At 45.3% G+C, this 19700-nt stretch overlaps 2 protein-coding genes across 4 annotated transcripts; one reads left to right on the forward strand and one right to left on the reverse strand.

Moving 5' to 3' along the window:
* The first annotated feature begins 899 nt into the window (after positions 1-899).
* Positions 900-12755, forward strand: aftpha (aftiphilin a). Of its 3 annotated transcripts, XM_053615565.1 has the most exons (11): positions 900-1286; positions 2930-3300; positions 3447-5113; positions 5598-5752; positions 6165-6291; positions 6747-6803; positions 6913-7035; positions 7444-7504; positions 9212-9295; positions 9529-9652; positions 9981-12755. In XM_053615565.1, the coding sequence occupies exons 3-11, from the start codon at positions 3485-3487 to the stop codon at positions 10150-10152; spliced, it is 2532 nt and encodes an 843-aa protein (XP_053471540.1). In that variant the 5' UTR covers positions 900-1286; positions 2930-3300; positions 3447-3484; the 3' UTR covers positions 10153-12755. The 3 variants fall into 3 exon arrangements, with proteins under 3 accessions (XP_053471540.1, XP_053471541.1, XP_053471539.1); XM_053615564.1 differs by lacking the exon at positions 2930-3300 and having other exon boundaries at positions 902-1286; XM_053615566.1 differs by lacking the exons at positions 2930-3300; positions 9212-9295 and having other exon boundaries at positions 901-1286.
* Positions 12756-13507: 752 nt separating this feature from the next.
* On the reverse strand, positions 13508-19137 carry sertad2a (SERTA domain containing 2a). Its single transcript, XM_053615567.1, has 2 exons — positions 18693-19137; positions 13508-14859 (listed from the first exon to the last, which is right to left on the reverse strand). Exon 2 carries the CDS (start codon positions 14846-14848, stop codon positions 14075-14077), a length of 774 nt encoding a protein of 257 aa, XP_053471542.1. The 5' UTR covers positions 14849-14859; positions 18693-19137; the 3' UTR covers positions 13508-14074.
* Positions 19138-19700: the final 563 nt, after the last annotated feature.

A 19700-nucleotide genomic window follows, 5' to 3' on the forward strand; every position in this document is an offset into this window, starting at 1 on the left:
CTTGCCTTAATTATCTCATTCTCATACCTCATCACATTCCCATTCCTTAATTATCTCATTCTCATGCTTTAATTATCTCGTTCTCATACCTTGTCTCATTGTCCTGCTTTAATTATCTCATTCTCATACCTTATCTCATTCTCCTACCTTAATTATCTCATTCTCGTGCCTTATCCCATTCCCATGCCTTAATTATCACATTCTCATGCCTTAGTACCTCTTTCTCATGTCTTACTTACTCATTCCCTTGCCTAAATTCTCATTCTCATACCTTAATTATCTCATTCTCATGCCTTAATTATCTCATTCTCATGCCTTAGTACCTCTTTGTCATGTCTTACTTACTCATTCCCTTGCCTAAATTCTCATTCTCATACCTTAATTATCTCATTCCCATGCCTTAATTATCTCATTCTCATGCCTTAATTATCTCAACATGCCTTAATCTTATTCTCATGCCTTAATTACCTCATTCTCATACCTTAATTATCTCATTCTCATACCTTAATTATCTCATTCTCATACCTTAGTACCTCTTTCTCATGTCTTACTTATTCATTCCCTTGTCTTAATTATCTCATTCTCGTGCTTAATTCTAATTCCTATGACTTAATGATCTCAACATGCCTTAATCTCATTCTCATGCCTTAGTTATCTCGTTCCCATCCCTTACTACGTTGTCGCTATTACTTAATGATCTCGTTCTCTTGCGTTACCACACATTATTATCATTTATTATTATTATTATTATTATTATTATTATTATTATTATTAAGGAGGGATGTGGAAAAAATCAGACATTCGCTCTACATTAAGTCCAAAGTGTACGTCTAAGTTAAACACAGTTTAAACCACCGCCACCGGCCGCGCGCTCACCTGGCCGCAGTGCGCATGCGCAGGAAGACGTGCTCTTTAACCAAACACTTCCTGGTGCGCGGTGTTAGCAGTAAATTCAGAGCTGGTTTATCACTCAGACTTCCCGTTTCAGAGCTGCTCTCGGACCCAAGTTTGTGTAATCAGTGTGGACAGTGCAGCCAGGGCGGACACATGCACTGACATTATTTATTAACGTCAGAGGAAAGTGAAATGTCTAACTAGGTGTATAGTTAACCATTCTCAGAGAGAGACCGAGAGAGAGACAGAAGCGCTAGATTAGCCTAGCTACCGTTAGCCAAACAGCCGGCTGTGTCTCAAATCTATAACCGTTTAACACTTTATTTAAAAAAAAAAGCCATGATTTAATTTGGAATCCTGAAACATGGGAGTGTGGCGCCAGGATCCATAAGGTATGTTGATGTCTGATTTGTTTTCCTTGGTATAGCTAAAGCTAGCTAGGAGGAGGAGGAGAAGTGGAGTCTCGAGCCTGCTAATGTTTGTTTGTTTGTTTGTTTGTTTGTTAGTTAGCTAGCATTAGCATTAGCCGGGAGATCCAGGGTGACTGGTTTGTCATGTACACACACCTTTCAGCCCAGTGACACGCAAACATTTCTGCTGTTTCGGCTCGTTATTGTGATTTTTTAGCCACATGCCACTGAAACCTTAAACTAAGCTAAGCTAATCCTGTTGAACTGGGTTGGGCCCTTTAGCAAACACAGGCAGGTTGTTTGTCAGGTGCGGGTTCGGAAACACGTCCCAAGTCGCTCGTTTTTCTCCCAAAGCCTCTTTTAACACGACATGAAGAACAACTTTACCGCAAAATAAACACGAGCTGAGTCTGGTCAGGTTTACAACCACAGCGCTGTAGAACTCTGCATTCTGATTGGTCATTTTTCCGTAACAGTAGTTCCGGCTGTAACTCCGGTCACGCGCTCGTTACGGTTTCTATAGCGACAGCTCATTCACTGCTACTTGTATGGTGTTTTTTAAAAAAAAATTATTATTATATAACATTTTTAACGCTAAAAACTGTGTATAACTACCGACGTGTTGAAGTTTTCCTTAAAGTAACCAGACGTTTTACGGAAGGAGTCTCCAGTGTCAGCTCTTCGTAACAGCTGTAACTCTGTAATAAATAAAACTTTTAAAGGTTAAGGACAGGTTTTAAAGTGAGGAATAGACGATTTTCCTGTTACAGCGCATCCGTGAAGCTATTTATTCATCTTACACCGCAGCGATTTGCAGACTGTCACAATTTTCTCAATTTGTTGCTAATTTACTCAATTTAATTGCTCGTGAAACAATTTGGTCCCTGTTCTCGCAGCTATAAACAGTCTCTCTCTCTCTCAATTAATAAGCATCTTGCGCTCTGGACGATAACACTAGGGCTGGGCGATTATTGTGATATAATATCGATATCGTGATAAACGATTACACAATACTCTGAGATATCGTTTGTTTATTTTTATTTATTATTTTAGTTTTGCGGACAGTTTCTCGGCTAAATTATACGTCGTGATGGATGTCATATATCGTAGAAATGTCCCCGAGTATCGTGATATGATATTGGTATCGTATCGCCCAGCCCTGGATCGCACACGCTTTTTTTAATCTGTTTACAAGTCCGTCCGTACGGACGAGCCGTTACTATAGAAACGATAACGTATCAGAACGAACGTCTCCTGAAACTTGCAGCTGCACTACCGTCAGAGCTGCTGTTATGGGAAACTAATCAACACCGTTATCGATGTTATTGATTATTGACGTGCGATTACTGGAGTCTTTTTCTCTTCTTTTCCTACTTCTTTTTCTGTTCAAGCTTATCTGCACTCCACAGCTCAAGGTCACGAGGTCGAAGTGGCCGCTGGTTAAATACGCACAAGCTGGTGGTTTCTTTGTTCCTCTTACCTGCTGCATTATAAATACAGTCTGTAGAAACGTCAGTTACAATAGGAGTTTTATTTGTCTTGGCTCTGCACTTCGCTTGCTCGAGTTGTTCTCAGGATTGAGGCTTTTTTTTTTTCCCCTCTCTCTCTTTCCTCCCCCTCTTCAGACTCTCGCTTTCACCCATTATCACATAATTACCGTCGATTGAAAGCGCAGTCCATCTGTCTGCACTCCGTGAAAGGTTCTGCTGATTTAATTTGAGCTCGAGAACAAGGCGGGAGTTGATAAATAGGCTCCAGAGCACTGTAGAACAACACGCTGGTGTCAGCGGGACGTCTTCGGGAAGGGGAACGAGAAAAGTATGTTAGTAAGCTACTTTAAACTGGTGTGTGTGCTGGAACGTGATGATTCGACCAAACGAGACGGAATAAAGACGGTGAATGAGGCACAACCCCAGCGTACTGATGTTCTTTCAGGTTCTACACCACCAGGAAGCTCAAGTTCCATGAAAACGCAATTGCAAACGTAGAGCAGACCGTATGCGTCCTTTGTCCTTTGAACTGCTTTAGAAATTGTTGAACTGAAGAATAAATAAACCAGCATCGAGTCTCAGCGTTGTGTAGAAACATTGTTGCTAATTCGGTTCGTTTCTGCGATTTTATTCGAAATCCTTCCTTTCCCAGGTGCGACGTTTCGGCTGCTTGATCATCGTGGAGACGCCATGGAGCCAGACGTGATCCACATGTACTCGTCCTCACCTCCGCCCTTGGAGGACGGTGCCGACGAGGACGACGACGAGTTCAGCGACTTTGCTGGCGTTCCCAGCAGCGTCAGCTTCACAGAATTCGAGACGCCCATCACGTTCAATCAGCTGCAGGCGCTGAACGCAACGTCGCCGCCGGAGTTAATCGGTAACGGGCGCATTGTTGGACTTAACGGACCGGCAATTTCGAACGGCAGCCAGGGGAACGCTCCGGCTTGTCGGACCGTCAGTGTGGAGGAGCTGAAAAAGGTTACGGAGCGTCCGCACGGGGCTCTCACGAACTTTTCAGACTTTCCGGGAAATGCCAGGACTGGTAACGACGCCGTGGACTGCAACGGAGGCGGCAACGAAGTTCTCACGAATGGCTTTGCGGATTCTGGCACAGAGGGAACTCCTCCCTCACGTCATATACACAGGGAAACGGGCCCCTCGGTGGGTCGCCGTCCCGATGCGATCCCCAGTGACGGTGAGGAGGATTTTGCGGATTTTGCTGCTTTTTCGAATGCTGACATTCCCGGTCACACGGACAGCGGTGTGAACTGGGAAAATTCAAACCATGATGTGAGACTAGCACAAGATAACCAACCACAAAGTGAGGAAAATCATGGAGCTAGCGTAGCGGGCAAAGCAGTGGACAATGACAAGGACGACTGCGTAACAGGGTTCGCCTCGTTTGCAGAGGCTTCAGATCACCTTAGCAACGGAGACGGGGGTTTCCATGCTGGGGCGAGTTATGGACAGAGGGATCAGGACACTAACCATGCACATCAGGACTCAAATACTACTGAGTCTGTTAGCACAGAGAAACAAATATCACAGAACAGTGTGGCGCTGGATGGTTTGGAGGTTAAGGTGGATAACAGGGTGTCCCCCGTCTCCATGGATGAGCGAGGTAGCGGCAGCGAGCTCACGGAAGACAAGGCGTCCGGGAATGACACGGAAACGGAGACCGAAACGGAGACCTCTTTCGGTCGTCCACTGTCCACGGAAGCGCTCGAGGAATTCGGGGATTTCAGTACGACCGGTTCGGTACCTTCCCCTCAGCTACAGGAAGAGACGGCCACTCCTGCTGACCATAGCCAGCTGGCCGAGGATGACGAGGACTTTGGGGATTTCGGTGACTTCGGGGATCCCACCTCGTTCGGAGGTGCCGGCTTTGCTGATTTTGAGCAGCAGGGGGCAGCGCAGCAGTCTGCGCCTTCGGAATCGGTCGCGCCTTCAGACTCCGACGGGCAAAACGATCCGGAAACAACGTGCGTCAACGAGGACGAGTTTGGCGACTTCGATGCGCACGGACAACCCGGCGAGACCACGCAAGAAAACGAGGCAGGGGCGGAGACTGCAGAGTTTCCGGGTAGCGACAGTTTCGCAGACTTTACTTCAGCGCCTGGTGATGGCGTTGCTGATGATAACGGGGGATGGCAGGCGTTCGGCGAGTCGAATGAGGAAGCTGGGGAATCGTGGGCAGCATTCGGTCAGGACCACTCGACCTTTTCGGAGAAGAGCGAAGAAGATTGGCATGAAAGTCCGTCGGTTACCGCGCCCCCTACTGGCAGTGATGAGGAGTGCAGGAAAGACAGCTTTATGGTATGTTTACTTTATTTATTTATTTATTTATTTATTTATTTATTTAAATTTCCTTGCTTTTGAAATGTGTCTACAGCAGTGTGGTGGACAGAACTGGGCTTGAGTCCTACAGGACATTTGACCCAGGCAGTAGGTCGCTTTTTATTTTTTTTTCGCTTTCAGGAATGTGGCCAGACAGGATTGTCTCAGCACAGCGCTCCGATCGAGTGGAAACAAAATCTTGCGAGCCTTTCTAAAACCTTACACGAGTTCATTTGTCATGCGTCGATATTACATGTTCACCTCAGCAGTAGTTCATACATTTTTGACTGTGGAAAACGATTAGTATAAATGAGTACAAGAACAGTTTTTAAGCACAGTAACCGAGATCACGTCATCATATTGCCAAGCCCTGGTGCCTCATACGTCATATTTAGGTCTATCTTGCATATTACTTGATTGAAAAAGCTCCGTCCAGACATCTTCATCCGCATTTTTTCTGCAGGTGTCTCTCGTCAGCCGTTTGGAGAAGCTGTTCCTGGCCAGTTTTCTTGAGATCTCCTTGCCTCACATCGAGGAGGATGTACCCCATCTTAAAGCCTTCCTAGAGCCACGTGAAGGATCGGAAAAAGGAGAGAGCGCGCCAGCACCTGTCAGTGGGTAAGAACACCACCCGCACACCACATCGTTTCCTGTAGCTGTGCAGGACCTGGTGTGTCACTGCTTCCAGCAGGTGCTGGTCTCCTGAGGTTTCCTCCTTGAGCTCAGCTGTGGCTCAGCACGTTGGATTGCAGTTTGAGAGCTGAACCATCAACATCATCGCCAGATGTTCAATTTTACCAAAGCGCCATTTAAAAATAAAATCCAGCTGTGGAGGTTGTACTTCTGTTGGTTGAGAATGTATCATGCCAGCTACAGTCAAATCCTTTATGCAACACAGTATCGCCATGATGATGGTTATGCGCTAGATGATGTGTGTTGCTTTGAGGTGCAATAAATTGAGTGCTATACTTATCTCTCTCTCTCTCTCTCTCTCTCTCTCTCTCTCTCTCTCTCTCTCTCTCTGGTGTAGAGGAGTGCAGGGTGTGTGGCTGCAGCTGCAGGACATCCACAATGCGTTTGGTCTGAGGTATCAGTGGGGCGGATCACACAGTAACAAAGCTCTGCTCTGCTCACTGGGCATCGACACGCGGAACATAGTGAGTGTGTTTCGTACATAATGTACCTGCGTCACTGTGGAGTACAGAATATTAGCACATGTAGTCGTTATACAGCGCTACTGTATTTAACTGCCTTAACCAGGAAGTGCTGATGTAACAAATGAACCCTGGTTTAACCAGGAAGCGCTGACTTGGAGAGTGAACACTGACCTAGTTACTGAAACCTGACTGTAGTGAGCGTAGCTACAGTGTAACTATAATTGTGTGGTTGTTACATGGAGGTTGAACACTCCAGGTGGTGCTGTTGTGCTTAGTTGAAGACTGGGAGTCTCGCACAATCACCTGTCAGTCAAGTGTGCTCATTAGAATGTTAAGTCACGCCCACGGAGACAGTTTGAGCCTTTCATCACATTTTTGTCTTCAATTGAAACTTTGTTGAATGTTTTAATAAATATCTCTCTCTCTCTCTCTCTCTCTCTTTCTCTTTCTCACAGCTGTTCACAGGTCAGAAGAAGCAGCCCGTTATCGTGCCCATGTATGCATCCAGTCTGGTGAGAAAGGCTTCCTAAATCCATAAATCCAGATGCTGATTTTCCTTCAGATCTCTTCTGCTTTTTTCTCACTCTGTGTGTGTGTGTGTGTGTGTGTGTGTGTGTGTAGGGAATGCTGGAGCCCACTAAAGAGCCGGTGAAGCCCGTCTCCGCTGCTGAGATGATCGCCTCCATAGCGCAGACTCCCTCTGTTGCCACGGAGATGAGCACCTGCCCCGCCGACGCAGCTCAGGTGCGTGCTTTACAGGACCTGGACACTTTTTCACTTTTGCACTGGAGCTCTGAGTCTAATGGACTAACAAGTAGATTATAAATGTATTTAATTATTTATTTTTAACAAAACCTCAGTTCCTCAGTGATGTCGCACAGACCCACTGACCACCTGATCACTAGAAGGTTATAGCAGCGGCCATCTTGGAAATCCAAACTCACTTTTTATATATATATATATATATATATATATATATATATATATATATATCACATAGTTCAGTTTGGTCTGACTCCACCCCCTTAAGTGATGCAGATAAAAATGAAACATCACCTGTATTTTACAAACGAAACGCTCGCTCTTGTTTGCATTGTGATGCTCATAAGAAACACAGATTGTTTTTTTTTTCCCCTCCCCACCCCTCTGAAGGAGTCCCTCCCGCCGGTGCAGTTTGACTGGAGCAGCAGTGGCCTTACAAACCCTTTGGATGGTACGTTGCATAACACTGATGATGATGATGATGATGATGATGATGATTGGTGCATCAGTAGACAGCGGGTTCTGTCGTTCTCTGATGGCCCTCAGTGCTTAGAACAAGCTCACGAACGTACCTGAGGATTGCTAATACATTCTGTACTATAGCAGTGTAAGGAGAGATCTCTCTATACTGTCTGCTTTTTTGTGACGTAAGAGACAAAGTGTCCTAAAACAGGGCTTTAGACTGGGACGGTTTGGGAGCCGCAGGTTTAGAGAATACTGTACAGCTTAACTCAGTCCTAACTGCTCATAACCTTCTAACGCAGCAAGCATTAACCGTCTTTAAAGTCACCCTAAACTTATAAAAATACGTTAGTGATGGTGCTGAACATGTGACGGGCATTATAGAGTTGGGGAGGTCTTAAATTTGCATGTTTATAAGATGGGGTTTCTTGATGAGGGTAAATTAACTTGCCTTTAAATAAAAGGTTTTGGGTGACTTTATGTTCTCAGCTGTTTGTCGTTAACATTAACAATATGTGTTTCTGTACTAACAACATGCATATGTATATCCTCTCTGTGTCTATCTTTGTCTCTCTCGCTCTCTTCCTCTCTTTTTCTGTCTCTTCCTGTCTCTCTTTCTTCCACTCTGTTGCACTTGTTCGTCCCTCCCTGTTCCTCTCCCTCTACGTCCCTCTCTTTCTCTCTCCCCCATCTCCCTCCCGCCCTCCCTCCCTCTCCGTCCCTCTCTTTCTCCCCCCCCTCCCTGTACCTCTCCCTCTCTGTCCCTCTTGCTCTCTCTCCCCATCTCCCTCCCTGTACCTCTCCCTCTCCGTCCCTCTCTCTCCCCCCCCGTACCTCTCCCTCTCCGTCCCCCCCCCCCGTACCCCTCCCTGTACCTCTCCCTCTCCATCCCTCTCCCTCTCCGTCCCTCTCTTTCTCTCCCCCTCCCCGTACCTCTCCCTCTCCGTCCCTCTCTTTCTCTCTCTCCCCACCCTCCCTCCCTGTACCTCTCCCTCTCCGTCCCTCTCTTTCTCTCCCCCTCCCTGTACCTCTCCCTCTCCGTCCCTCTCTTTCTCTCCCCCTCCCTGTACCTCTCCCTCTCCGTCCCTCTCTTTCTCTCCCCCCCCCTCCCTGTACCTCTCCCTCTCCGTCCCTCTCTTTCTCTCTCCCCCATCTCCCTCGCTCCCTCCCTCCCTCTCCGTCCCTCTCTTTCTCCCCCTTCCCTCCCTGTACCTTTCCCTCTCCCTCCCTCTCTTTCTCTCCCCCTCCCTGTACCTCTCCCTCTCCGTCCCTCTCTTTCTCTCTCCCCATCTCCCTCCCTCCCTCCCTCTCTGTCCCTCTCTTCCCCCCCCACCTTTCCCTCTCCCTCCCTCCCTGTACCTTTCCCTCTCCATCCCTCCCTGTACCTTTCCGTCTCCGTCCCTCTCTTTCTCTCTCCTCCTCCTTCTCTACCCCTCCCTCACTCACTCACTCCCCCTCACTCCCTCCCTCCCCCCCACTCTCTCCCCTTCACTCCCTCTCTCCCTCTCTCCCCCTCATTCTCCCTCTCTCCCCCTCATTCTCCCTCTCTCCCCCTCATTCTCCCTCCCTCCTGCTCTCTCTCCCTCCCTCCTGCTCGCTCTCCCTCCCTCCTGCTCGCTCTCGCTCTCCACCTCGCTCTCCACCTCGCTCTCTCCCTCTCTCTCTCTCTCTCTCTCTCCTACCCTGCTCACTGAAGCGAGTGGAGGTTCATCTCTGCTGAATCTGGACTTTTTCGGGCCGGTGGACGACTCGCCCTCCAGCTCCACCACCTCCATACCAGGTCAGCTGAGGTCAAAGGTCACAGTGCATGGTCAGGGGTTGCATAACTCCACCTCTAGCCGGTTTTTCTTCATTCACCCCCCCCTGCCCCCGCCTTTGTCTCCCCTGTGCATGGTCAGCATTAACAGTTCGACTCTGCATTAGCAGTAGGGTCTGTGAGTGTTTATAGTGTGTGTGTGTGTGTGTGCGCGCGCGCGCATAATGTTCACACTGTGTGTGTGTGTGTGTGTATAGGCGTGGACCCGGAGCTGTACGAGCTGACCCAGGCTAAGCTGGACGTGAGCGGAGGCAGCAGCAGAGTGGTGGATGCGTTCGCTCGCCTCATGTCCACTGTGGAGAAGACCAACACGTCCACAAGGTCTCTCGCTCTCTCTCTCACACTCTGGCTCACACACACCTGCATTAACACTGCTCAGACAGCAGGGGGCAGCACACACCATCTCTACTACACACTCGGAGTAGAAGGCAGACCGTTTGTCTCGGAGTCACACTCGGAGCAGAAAAGTTTGTGTGGAGCCAGTGAATGAGCTGTTACTATGGAAACAATGAGGAGCGCATTGATAAACCTGTGATTTGCAGCTGCACTACTGACAGAGCTGTAATAACTATTGAGGGGATGATGATTTATTTGACATGTCCGTATCTAACGTGTGTGTGTGTGTGTGTGTGTGTGTGTGTGTGTACAGGCGGTTACAGACGCAGAAGGAGGAGAATCTAAGTGACGAGGCTCGGCGTGTCATCTCCACACTGCCTGATCTCTCCTTCATGCAGGCCAAAGTGTTGATGTTCCCCTCCACACTCACTCCTCTTCCTCCCTCTTCCTGTTCCTCCACATCCCCGTCTCCCGTCCCAGACTGATCCCTCAATCTCTGTCTCTCTCTCTCTGTCTCTCCACCTTACACCTCTCTATCCTCACACTGTCTTTTGTTTTTGGGCCACTTTAGCTCAGCTTGTTGGAGTCAGTTTAGGTTTTGTCGTGTGAGAGTGAGCGGAGTGGAGCAGAGTGTTCAGTGTCTAGAGGTGAGGAAGTGTCTTCGTTAGGGATGCACCCATCCCGTTAATTCACCACGAGTTAAATCAGCACTACAGTTCACCCAGAGTGTGTGTTAACTTTTAATCCCAGCGTCACACACAATCAACCTAATACCACCTACAACAAAACCAGCCACGCCGTATCGCCATGCCGTAACGCCCCAAACTGCAATCCATCATTCACAGGAATCATTATTCTTATTTTACATCTCGCTTTGAAGTTGCACATCAGTTTGTAGCCACAATTTGTGTAGCGTTTTTACCACAGTCCCGCCCCCGCAGTGCTCCAGAGCCATCCCCCTGACCCCACCCACTTACCTCTTCCACTAGGTCTAGCTCCCTTAGCTTTCTGGGACCATCTTTCTGACTCGACCCCTTCAGCATTCTGGACTCTTACACCTGACCCAGCCCCCTCAGCTACCTGGAGCAATCCTCCTGGCCCCGTCCTGTTAACTTTCTGGAGCAAACCTCCTGGCCCCACCCTCTTAACTGTCTGGAGCAGAGCACATGGTACAGCGCCTTCAGCTCCGAAACCCTCCACTTGGCCCCTTCTAAGATCTTTGAAGCCCTCCACTTGGCCCCGCCTTCTAGATCTTTGAAGCCCTCCACTTGGCCCCGCCTTCTAAGATCTTTGAAGCCCTCCACTTGGCCCCGCCTTCTAAGATCTTTGAAGCCCTCCACTTGGCCCCGCCTTCTAAGATCTTTGAAGCCCTCCACTTGGCCCCGCCTCCTAAGCTCTTTGAAGCCCTCCACTTGGCCCCGCCTCCTAAGATCTTTGAAGCCCTCCACTTGGCCCCGCCTTCTAAGATCTTTGAAGCCCTCCACTTGGCCCCGCCTTCTAAGATCTTTGAAGCCCTCCACTTGGCCCCGCCTTCTAAGATCTTTGAAGCCCTCCACTTGACCCCGCCTTCTAAGATCTTTGAAGCCCTCCACTTGGCCCCGCCTTCTAAGATCTTTGAAGCCCTCCACTTGGCCCCGCCTCCTAAGCTCTTTGAAGCCCTCCACTTGGCCCCGCCTTCTAAGATCTTTGAAGCCCTCCACTTGGCCCCGCCTCCTAAGCTCTTTGAAGCCCCACCCTGCACTTCTTTAATTTTATCTCTCAAAAGCATCATTCTAGTGCTTCACTATTGTTTGTTACAGCTGGAGTTGTAATCGTGTCACCGGGGAGTTATGAGTGTCGCATGAAAGTTTTGATTTGTATTCTCAACATTTTAAAGACCTCTTAATCACGTTTCTGTTTGGCATTGAAGAATGATTTGCAGACGTTTATAAAGCTCGGTCAGCTCTGATGTCGGATCGGTGCATCCCTAATTACTCTAGCCGAGTTTTGTTCTTAATAGAGGTTCAGCGTGTATATAATCAGGGATAAGACTTCTTTTCCATTCTAGGTTCTGTTTATGGTTCAGTATGATTCCAGCTGTGTGTGTGTGTGTGTGTGTGTGTGTGTGAGATATCGCTTTGCTGAGGAAACACTGGCTAAAAGTCCTTCAACGAAGGCAAATAGTGATGTGAAATCAGTCATATAAATAGACTTGAAACCATACTGCCTGCAAAATTCTGCTGGTTGATTTATTATTATTATTATTATTATTATTATTATTATTTTTTAATTCTCTGCTTAAAAGGCCTTAGGTTTTAATCATTTCAGTTAATCTAATTATGCGGATAATCGATGTTTAGTTTGGATGTTGCGTATGTTAAAGTTTTGTTTATCGGGGGTTTAACATAAGTTATTCACTGTAAACCGCTTTATTCTGATAGCAGACGATTAGACGAAGCGTGGCGACGTAGCTGCGTTCTGTTTCCCGCCGCAGTTTTTATTATTGCTGTTGTTTTTAAACTCTTAAAGGTGAAACCACTGTAATGTAACCCGTGAGATGAAGGAATCATCGCGATCGACTTGAAGTACTTTAGCCAACAAGGGACCAATAATATACATTTACCTTCTAAAGTCTTTGATTTTCGCGTCTTGAACGCTCTCCTCTGGCCGTGCATCATGGGAAATGTTGTCCGAAATTAGTCCTTTTAGCTGTTTTTTTCCTCTCTTTCTGTTCTAGTTTATTTCTTGTTTCAGTTCTTCCCCCCGCTGTGTGTTGTCCTGTCTGTCTGTCTCTCTGTCTGTCTGTCTCTCTGTGAGGAATTTTGCACATTGTAAAGCTGTAATGGAAGTACTGCTATACCACTTAAATCACGTAGGTGACTGTGTACAGTAAGACTGTGGAAAGTGTACAAAAACGAGAATGTTGCGGGGAAATTCCTATGGAAAAACAATCTTACTGATGATGTGTGTGTGTGTATGGGGGGGGAAAAGAGCCCCGCCCCCCTCCAGGTTGGAACGAGCATGCTCGGGCTCTTTTGGACAAAAAAAAAATCTTTAAGTGTGTAAATTTTCTTTTAGTGTACACAAGGAATTAAAATAATTTAAGAGACGTCGTGGCTCGTGTGTGTGTGATCTCTGTAATCCTGGGGCACGCTTAACTGTCTGAAGCAGAAAGGCTCATGCTCACTTTGTGGAAAGAATTATAAGTTAGCTACTTTACTTTTTTTTGCTTCGTGCGAAATTCGCTCGCTCGTCTAATTCAGCGTGAAGTGCTTGCTAAGAACGGCGTAAATATCCGGTCACTCGGTGTTTTAAAAACTCCTGCTGATTGAATAGATATCCGCGTAGCTGATAGAAAAGTGCTCATTAATATTTGAAAAAAGGATACGGTGCGATTTGAGGCAGATGTTGATGAGCTAGTGTAGAGTTATCGAGAGTTAAGGTGCGTTCACACGCACCGTTCATTTTCAATACGAGCTGACGACATGCCCGGCGACATGAGCGACAGCGACCGTGGGCGTGTCCAGTGACGCGACCAAGTTGAGAAAAATGTAACTTTATGCAAATTTGGAGCGACTACCAATGGGAGTGAAGACAGTCAAGCGCACGTATGCACCTTTTAGCGTAAAAAAACGGCTTAAGTAGCCAGAATTGTTAGCTGGTTTGAGTGGGTGTGGTCTGTGGGTTATTTATTTATTTATTTATTTATTTACATTGTAACGTTTTTCTCCATTTTGAGAACGTATGTAAAACCTGACTTGGTGAATCGGGATGCAGACGCTTAAAAACCAGGTTTTGTGATGCCCAAATGAGTGACGACTAAATCTGTAGTATGAAATGTTTGCCAAGTTCCACTATGTTGGGTCGTGATGGTGTTCTATTAGTACTCATGGAATTTGACTCTAGGAATCTTTCAGCTTAAAGAAATCGAAATGAAGTTCCGGGGCGAGTATAATAACCACCCCACGGAGATGAGAATGGAACGCTCCGTTACGTTTTACAGGAAAGCACTGAGTCACGCATCTACAAAACCTTCACCTTTATTTCAAAATCATTTCAGTAGCAAAATAGTGTACCTTTTTTTATATCTATTAAAAAGTGTCAAATCTATTCAAACAAAAATAGAGCTGAAAAATCTCATATATTACATCCCTGTATTGACTGCCAGAATAAATACATGCAAACTGCGTAAAATAAATATACAATCGTTACCATGGCCACCGGGTCGGGCTACAGCCCATAATTTAAAACACTGCAGTAATGCGATTTACCTTGTGTTTTTATAGATGTTTAATTTAAGCTAACCCCAGACTCCCTGACTTATTCTGAACAATTCTTTTTAAAAGAAAACAGAATTTATTTATAAGTGTGTGTGTGTAAATAATTCTAGTCGTTTAAAAAAAATTTTAAAAAATAAAAAAATTGGTCTCATGATCCGACCAGCACCTCCATAATGTGCTCCAGTTCGTTCAGGTCCGTTTTGAATGGCTGGTTTGTCAAGCTCCGGACGAGTTCGTCCGTCACCATGGAGACGACCTTTGACTGTGAGCCCGGGCTGGGACTCAGGTTCAAGGTGCAAGGGTTCAACTCGCACAGGAAGTTGTCAAGGTCTGAGAAGAGGAAGTCATCCAGCGAGAGGTCGGGGAGGAAGGGTGGAGTTGGTGAGGGGGTGTGGCTTACGGTGGGCCGGGCGAAGTCCAAGTGAGACTCGAGGCAGATGGTCTGCATTGGAGTTTCTTTTTCGATTGTGTTTGTGTCTGGTTCCGGGAGCGAAGGTGAGGAAAAGGCGCTTGCCTCGTCGATTTCTGCCAACGTTGAGGCGAAGCCATCCTTTGGTGAAACAGAGGAGTCTGGAGAGAAATCCGGCTCACCGTCCTGCTCTAGAACCCACGCCGGGGTCAAACTGACCTCGAGCGCTTGATGCTGTGAAAATCTCTGGATGTCCTCGGCCGGGGGGCTCGGACGCGGCGCCCCCTGGTGTCCGATCTCACCCTGAATGAGCCGGAGCGTGTTAGTAATGAGGACACGGCGGCCCAGTGATGGAACATGGCACAGTTTCTGGAGCGAGAGCTGCAAGACCGTCTGCCTCTGCCGTGAGTACAACGTGGAAGACTCGGCCCATACGGCCGCCATCTTGGGCTGGGTATCGGGCTTGTCCTCGTCCTCCGGCTCCAGCGTTCGTTTCAGACCCGTACACGACATGTGGCAGGTATCTGTGGGGAGGCGAAAAGATACAAACCTTCAAATTTTCATGAAATCGAAGGTGTGTCTACATGCATGGTGGAGAAGTGGCCATCTGAAATGGTGTGCACAGTGTTGTCTATCTTGAGCCTTTCTGCAAAACGATACATAAACTGTGACATTTTAGCAGTTTCACTTTCTGGACCCTATCGGTTGTACATAAATTAATGTCATTAACGTTATTTCAATCTGTCAAACATTTTGTGGACCCATGGAGCTTTCTATTACAGAGCGAGCAGTCCACTGCTGGAACACAGGTCTGAGTTGACTTTGGTGCTTGGACCCCTGAGTGTAACTTTGATCATGTTGGTTGTGATTTCCACCACCGTAACAAAATGTCAAAATAAATAAATATATCCTATTTACCATAAGCCCTGGTTATGTTTCACAGGTCTCTGTGGGGTCCCTACATTGACACCCACTGCTTTAGAGCCACACAGGCTGCAGTGGTGGTGGAAAAGTAAGTATGGCCTCGACTCATTTGATGTACACAACATGCGTCGTCGCTATGTGGTGATTTGTTTGGAGATGTTTGTTAAAACGTGTTTTAAAAAGTTCCCATTGCTAGCCAAAAGTTATTTCTCTAGCTTCTTTGCTAGGACATGCCCAACCCCCTATCAGCTGGTGTCCTTTAATTAACCGCAAAACAGTTCATTAAATAATGAAAAAGGTGGCAACATTTTACAAAAGTGTATTAATGAGGTTATAAAACCGTCCTGACAAACACCTCATCAAACCAGACTCATATGTGAACTAATTATTATTTAGATCAGAAAGCTGCTACTCCAGTTACTTAACGTCAGGAAAAAGAGGAAGACTGACGTTTGTGGGCTCTTGAACAAAACCAACAAACAAAAAAAGTTCATACGAGAATAATTCACCTCAGTACAATTAACGTGTTTGATAAGTAGTCCAGTTTTTTAAAAAAAATACATAATTTAAATATTAAATATATAATAAATATAAGATTTTTATTATTGTTATTCAAGTATTATGGGTCTCCTCTACCTGCAAGGATGCCACTCGTGTCCTACTGCAGTGCATTGTGGGATTTTATACATGCACTGGAGATCCGCCGTTATGTTTCCGGACATAATTAGTGAACAGGATGGGAACTGGAACGTAGACTAGTCCGTGTGTGTGTTTATACGCGCGTAACGACGATGTACGTTGTCACGTGACTGTGTGTCACTCGGCAAAAACAAAACCCTCGCATTGTTTCACTATGAGCACTGAAACTGTCTGAGTAACTTCCTGGTAGTGCTGCTTTATGGGAACTGCACACTTTACAGGAAAACGAGAATCACTCTTTGAAACATGACTTTTTCACATGTGAGGTTTAAGTGCTGAGTGATGATTTGGGTTTTGTTGTTTGTTGGTGTTTTTTTTTTTTGTTTTGTTTTTTTTGCTTGTGAAATAGCAAATCTAGGTAAATAAAGCTATTGAACTGTCAAAATCTGCAACTTTAAAATGACAAAATCTACCCTTAGTCCAGTCTTACGGGTTGTGGAAATGTAAGGACTTTAAAGCTGTTGGTGCTGGTTCACTGTTAAAAGTTCACCGTTAAAAGTCGTAGAATGTCAGCCGTGTCATCAAAACACGGCGAAGGCGGTAAAACATGACGATAAGAATCGCGAGCCAGTCGCCTTTTGACTCATTTACGCCCACAGACGACCTTTTCCGACTAAATTGAGTAGTGTTCGGTAACTAAATGAAATCTCGGTGTTGTCTAACAAAGAAAAATCAATAAAAATGTCAATCTTGTGTCTTTACACTAGACGTCTGGATGTTTCTTATACAGTTATGCCATGTTATTAAGAATTACTTCAGAATACATTTTCAACTTTACTGATATTTATGACGATATCTGTGAAGAACTTTTTCGAACCGTGGTGTTTCATAAATAGTTCTTTAGGTGCACGGTGTCTCGTTAGAAATTTGGTTTCCTTGTGAAATGTTCCTGAACGGGAACGGCAGCCATGCTGTTAGACTGTGGAGTTGTGTGTACAGGGCGTGGGAGGGTCAGGTTTCAAGGGCTGGTTTTTTGGCTGCTTTTGATTGGCAGATGGACTGTGTAAAAAAAAATAAATAAATAAAAAAATAAAAAAATACAGACCCAGAGACTGGGATTCTGGGTAAAAAAGTAGCCATACATTTCAGCCGACAAGCTTAAGAACACTCAGTAGTTTTTGTTCTAACTTTGTGTTTTGTTATACACGCTAACCGCACCAGCTCAGCGGTGCATGTTAAAGCAAATAAAGCTCTATAACTTGTTTGTAAACAACCACAAGTGTGTTTTATAAGGTATAACGACTGTCAGGCTGTGTTGTCGCTCTGTGTCCAGTCAGCGTCAGAAGTGTTTGTCATTTCAGTAAAATGAAAGTGATAGTATGTTCTCGCAGTGACGTTCCTGTCTGAATGTACACTGTGTGTCTGGATATTTAAAGGTGTGTGTGTGTGTGTGTGTGTGTGTGTGTGTGTTTTCCAGCCTGAACATACCTGAACGCTCTCGGTTTCATTTCTTCTCACCTGGGCGTCAACGTTCTCGTGTATTTCTCCCTAATAAACCCTTTTACTCTTTCTATCCAAAGTGTATTTCCTGTTGTGGGCCCAGCATTTTAAAACAGAGATCATTTCCTTCAGAGCGCTCAGAAACATTATTTGGGACACGTTATTAAACACGTACTACTGTTGTCTGGACAACAGACTACGCCCCTTGACGGCAACGTCTTCTGGATGCCAGTGAGGCTGACTGAAGTTTAGGGTTACTTTTCCAAAAAAAAAAAAAGTGGGTCATTATTTTATGCCATATTATTTATTTAGTATTTCACTCAAAAAAAAAAAAAGAAAGGAAAAAAAGTCTCAAATGTGGGAAGTTGATTTTATTTTATTTATTTATTTATTTATTTTTAAAAAATTTTATAGGGCATCTCCTTACTATTCATTTGAGTTTTTGGAAGACAAAAAAATTCCCCAAAGTTGGTCACTTGTCATCTTTGCTTCATGGACGCAAATAAACCTAATTCTTGTGAAACAAGACGATTAATGTAGGAAAAAACCTAACTTTCACAGTATTTAAATGTGGTTTGTTTTTAAAGTATGAAAATCCAAAAAGAATGCACATATAACTTTAGAGAGCAAATTCAAAATGTTACATGGTTTAAAAAAATACCCACCGGATTTTCGTGGAGAATGCAACTGAAATTGTTATAAAGTGTTCTTGCTAAAGTGTCGTCCTAAACAGCACCAAATACTATTCCTAAGCCCTGCACTGCTGGACTGAAGGTTTTTGGACAGTGCAGTAGTGTTTATTTTCAGAGTTAAACACACTGACTAACTTTGTCCATGAGGGGCGCTGTGTTGCAGTTACAAACACTGACCGCTGGAGGCGCTGTTCTTCTTCCTGACTAACGACCAACAACTGAAGCGCAACTAACAGCAGAAACAAGCAAAAAAAAACTTCCAACACAAACAAGACTGTCTGATTTATAACCGCTGAGAGAAATATATACATTTATATAATATATAACATGGGGGAAGGGGGAATATACAATAATACCCAGAAGAATGCGTGTATTAGTTAGCAGTCCTGAACACTGTTAGTTAGGAGTTCTCATTCTGCAGTCTATTTTACAGACTATAAAATAAGTCCACACACACACACACACACACACTCCAGGAAAAAGCTCCTGATCATCTTCCATCTTTCTAACAAAAGTGTGTATGAACTCTAAAAGCAGGTGAAGCCCGTCAGGCCACCCGATTGTACACGGATGAGACGGGGAGGACTTGTTTTAATACTCACCGCATGTAGTTCCTCTGAGCGGATTAATCCCACCCCGGAGGAGTCATGCCTCCGAGGCTCCGAGCGTGGAGTTTGAGCAGAAGCGACTCTGAGAGGTGTTTCACTCGCATTAGCGCTGATGGAGAACTGCTCGAGCTACCGAGTGCTGTACAAAAAAAAAAAAAAAAAAACCCGCACCGTCTGTGCCTTGTGCGCGAGCGCCTCCTCTAACACGACACCCACACTGTGACGTCAGACTGACCGAGGTGCGCGCGCTCATAGGCACGTAATCCGCGCGGGCACGCGTCTCAGTTTGTTTATTTATTTAATTAATTTATTTATTTTCCATGTGTTTTATTGGCGTGGCAGATAAAGTGCATTTGTATTGCCAAAAGGAAGTGTGGTGTAAAAACAGGAGAAATCTAATCTCATACTAATAGATTAAAATAAGCAACCAGAACAAAAATACTGCAAAAGATTACGTGCAGAAATGAAGCCCAATATAAAGGCATTATATGGAGAATAATTGAAAAAGATAAGATTAGAATAATTATAAGTGCGAGGAAGATCCCTCACTGTCCCTCATCTTGTGGCAGGCCTAGACCTATTGTGCTGCTAATATACAGCTGTCTTTATGGTCTCTTAGTAGGAGGGGGAATTTCTCAGTTTGGTAGATAGTCAAGTTTGGTGTGTGTGTGTGTGTGTGTGCTCTTAATTTTGATTTTGGTTTAGAATTTTTTTCTTTTTTCCCTGTGTCTGCCTGTTTCCAATGCTAGGGCACGTCCTCTGAGTCTGTACCTGGTCAAAGTGGTTCTCAGGGATGTTTATTTATTTATTTATTTATTTATTTATTTATTAAATATCTGTGACTGTGTACAGAGAGTCTGCCATGACGTACTGTCTTTTTAAGGCCACATAGCATTGCATTTCACTCTGTTGCTGTGTCCCAGTAGGTGATGTAGTTGTGTTTCATGTGTAATGTAATCTGGTCCAGTCTGATGTGTTTGACTTTGTTGTGCTGGTCTGAAG

This window comes from Ictalurus furcatus, chromosome 26 (assembly GCF_023375685.1).
Source record: "Ictalurus furcatus strain D&B chromosome 26, Billie_1.0, whole genome shotgun sequence".
Lineage (NCBI taxonomy): Eukaryota > Metazoa > Chordata > Actinopteri > Siluriformes > Ictaluridae > Ictalurus > Ictalurus furcatus.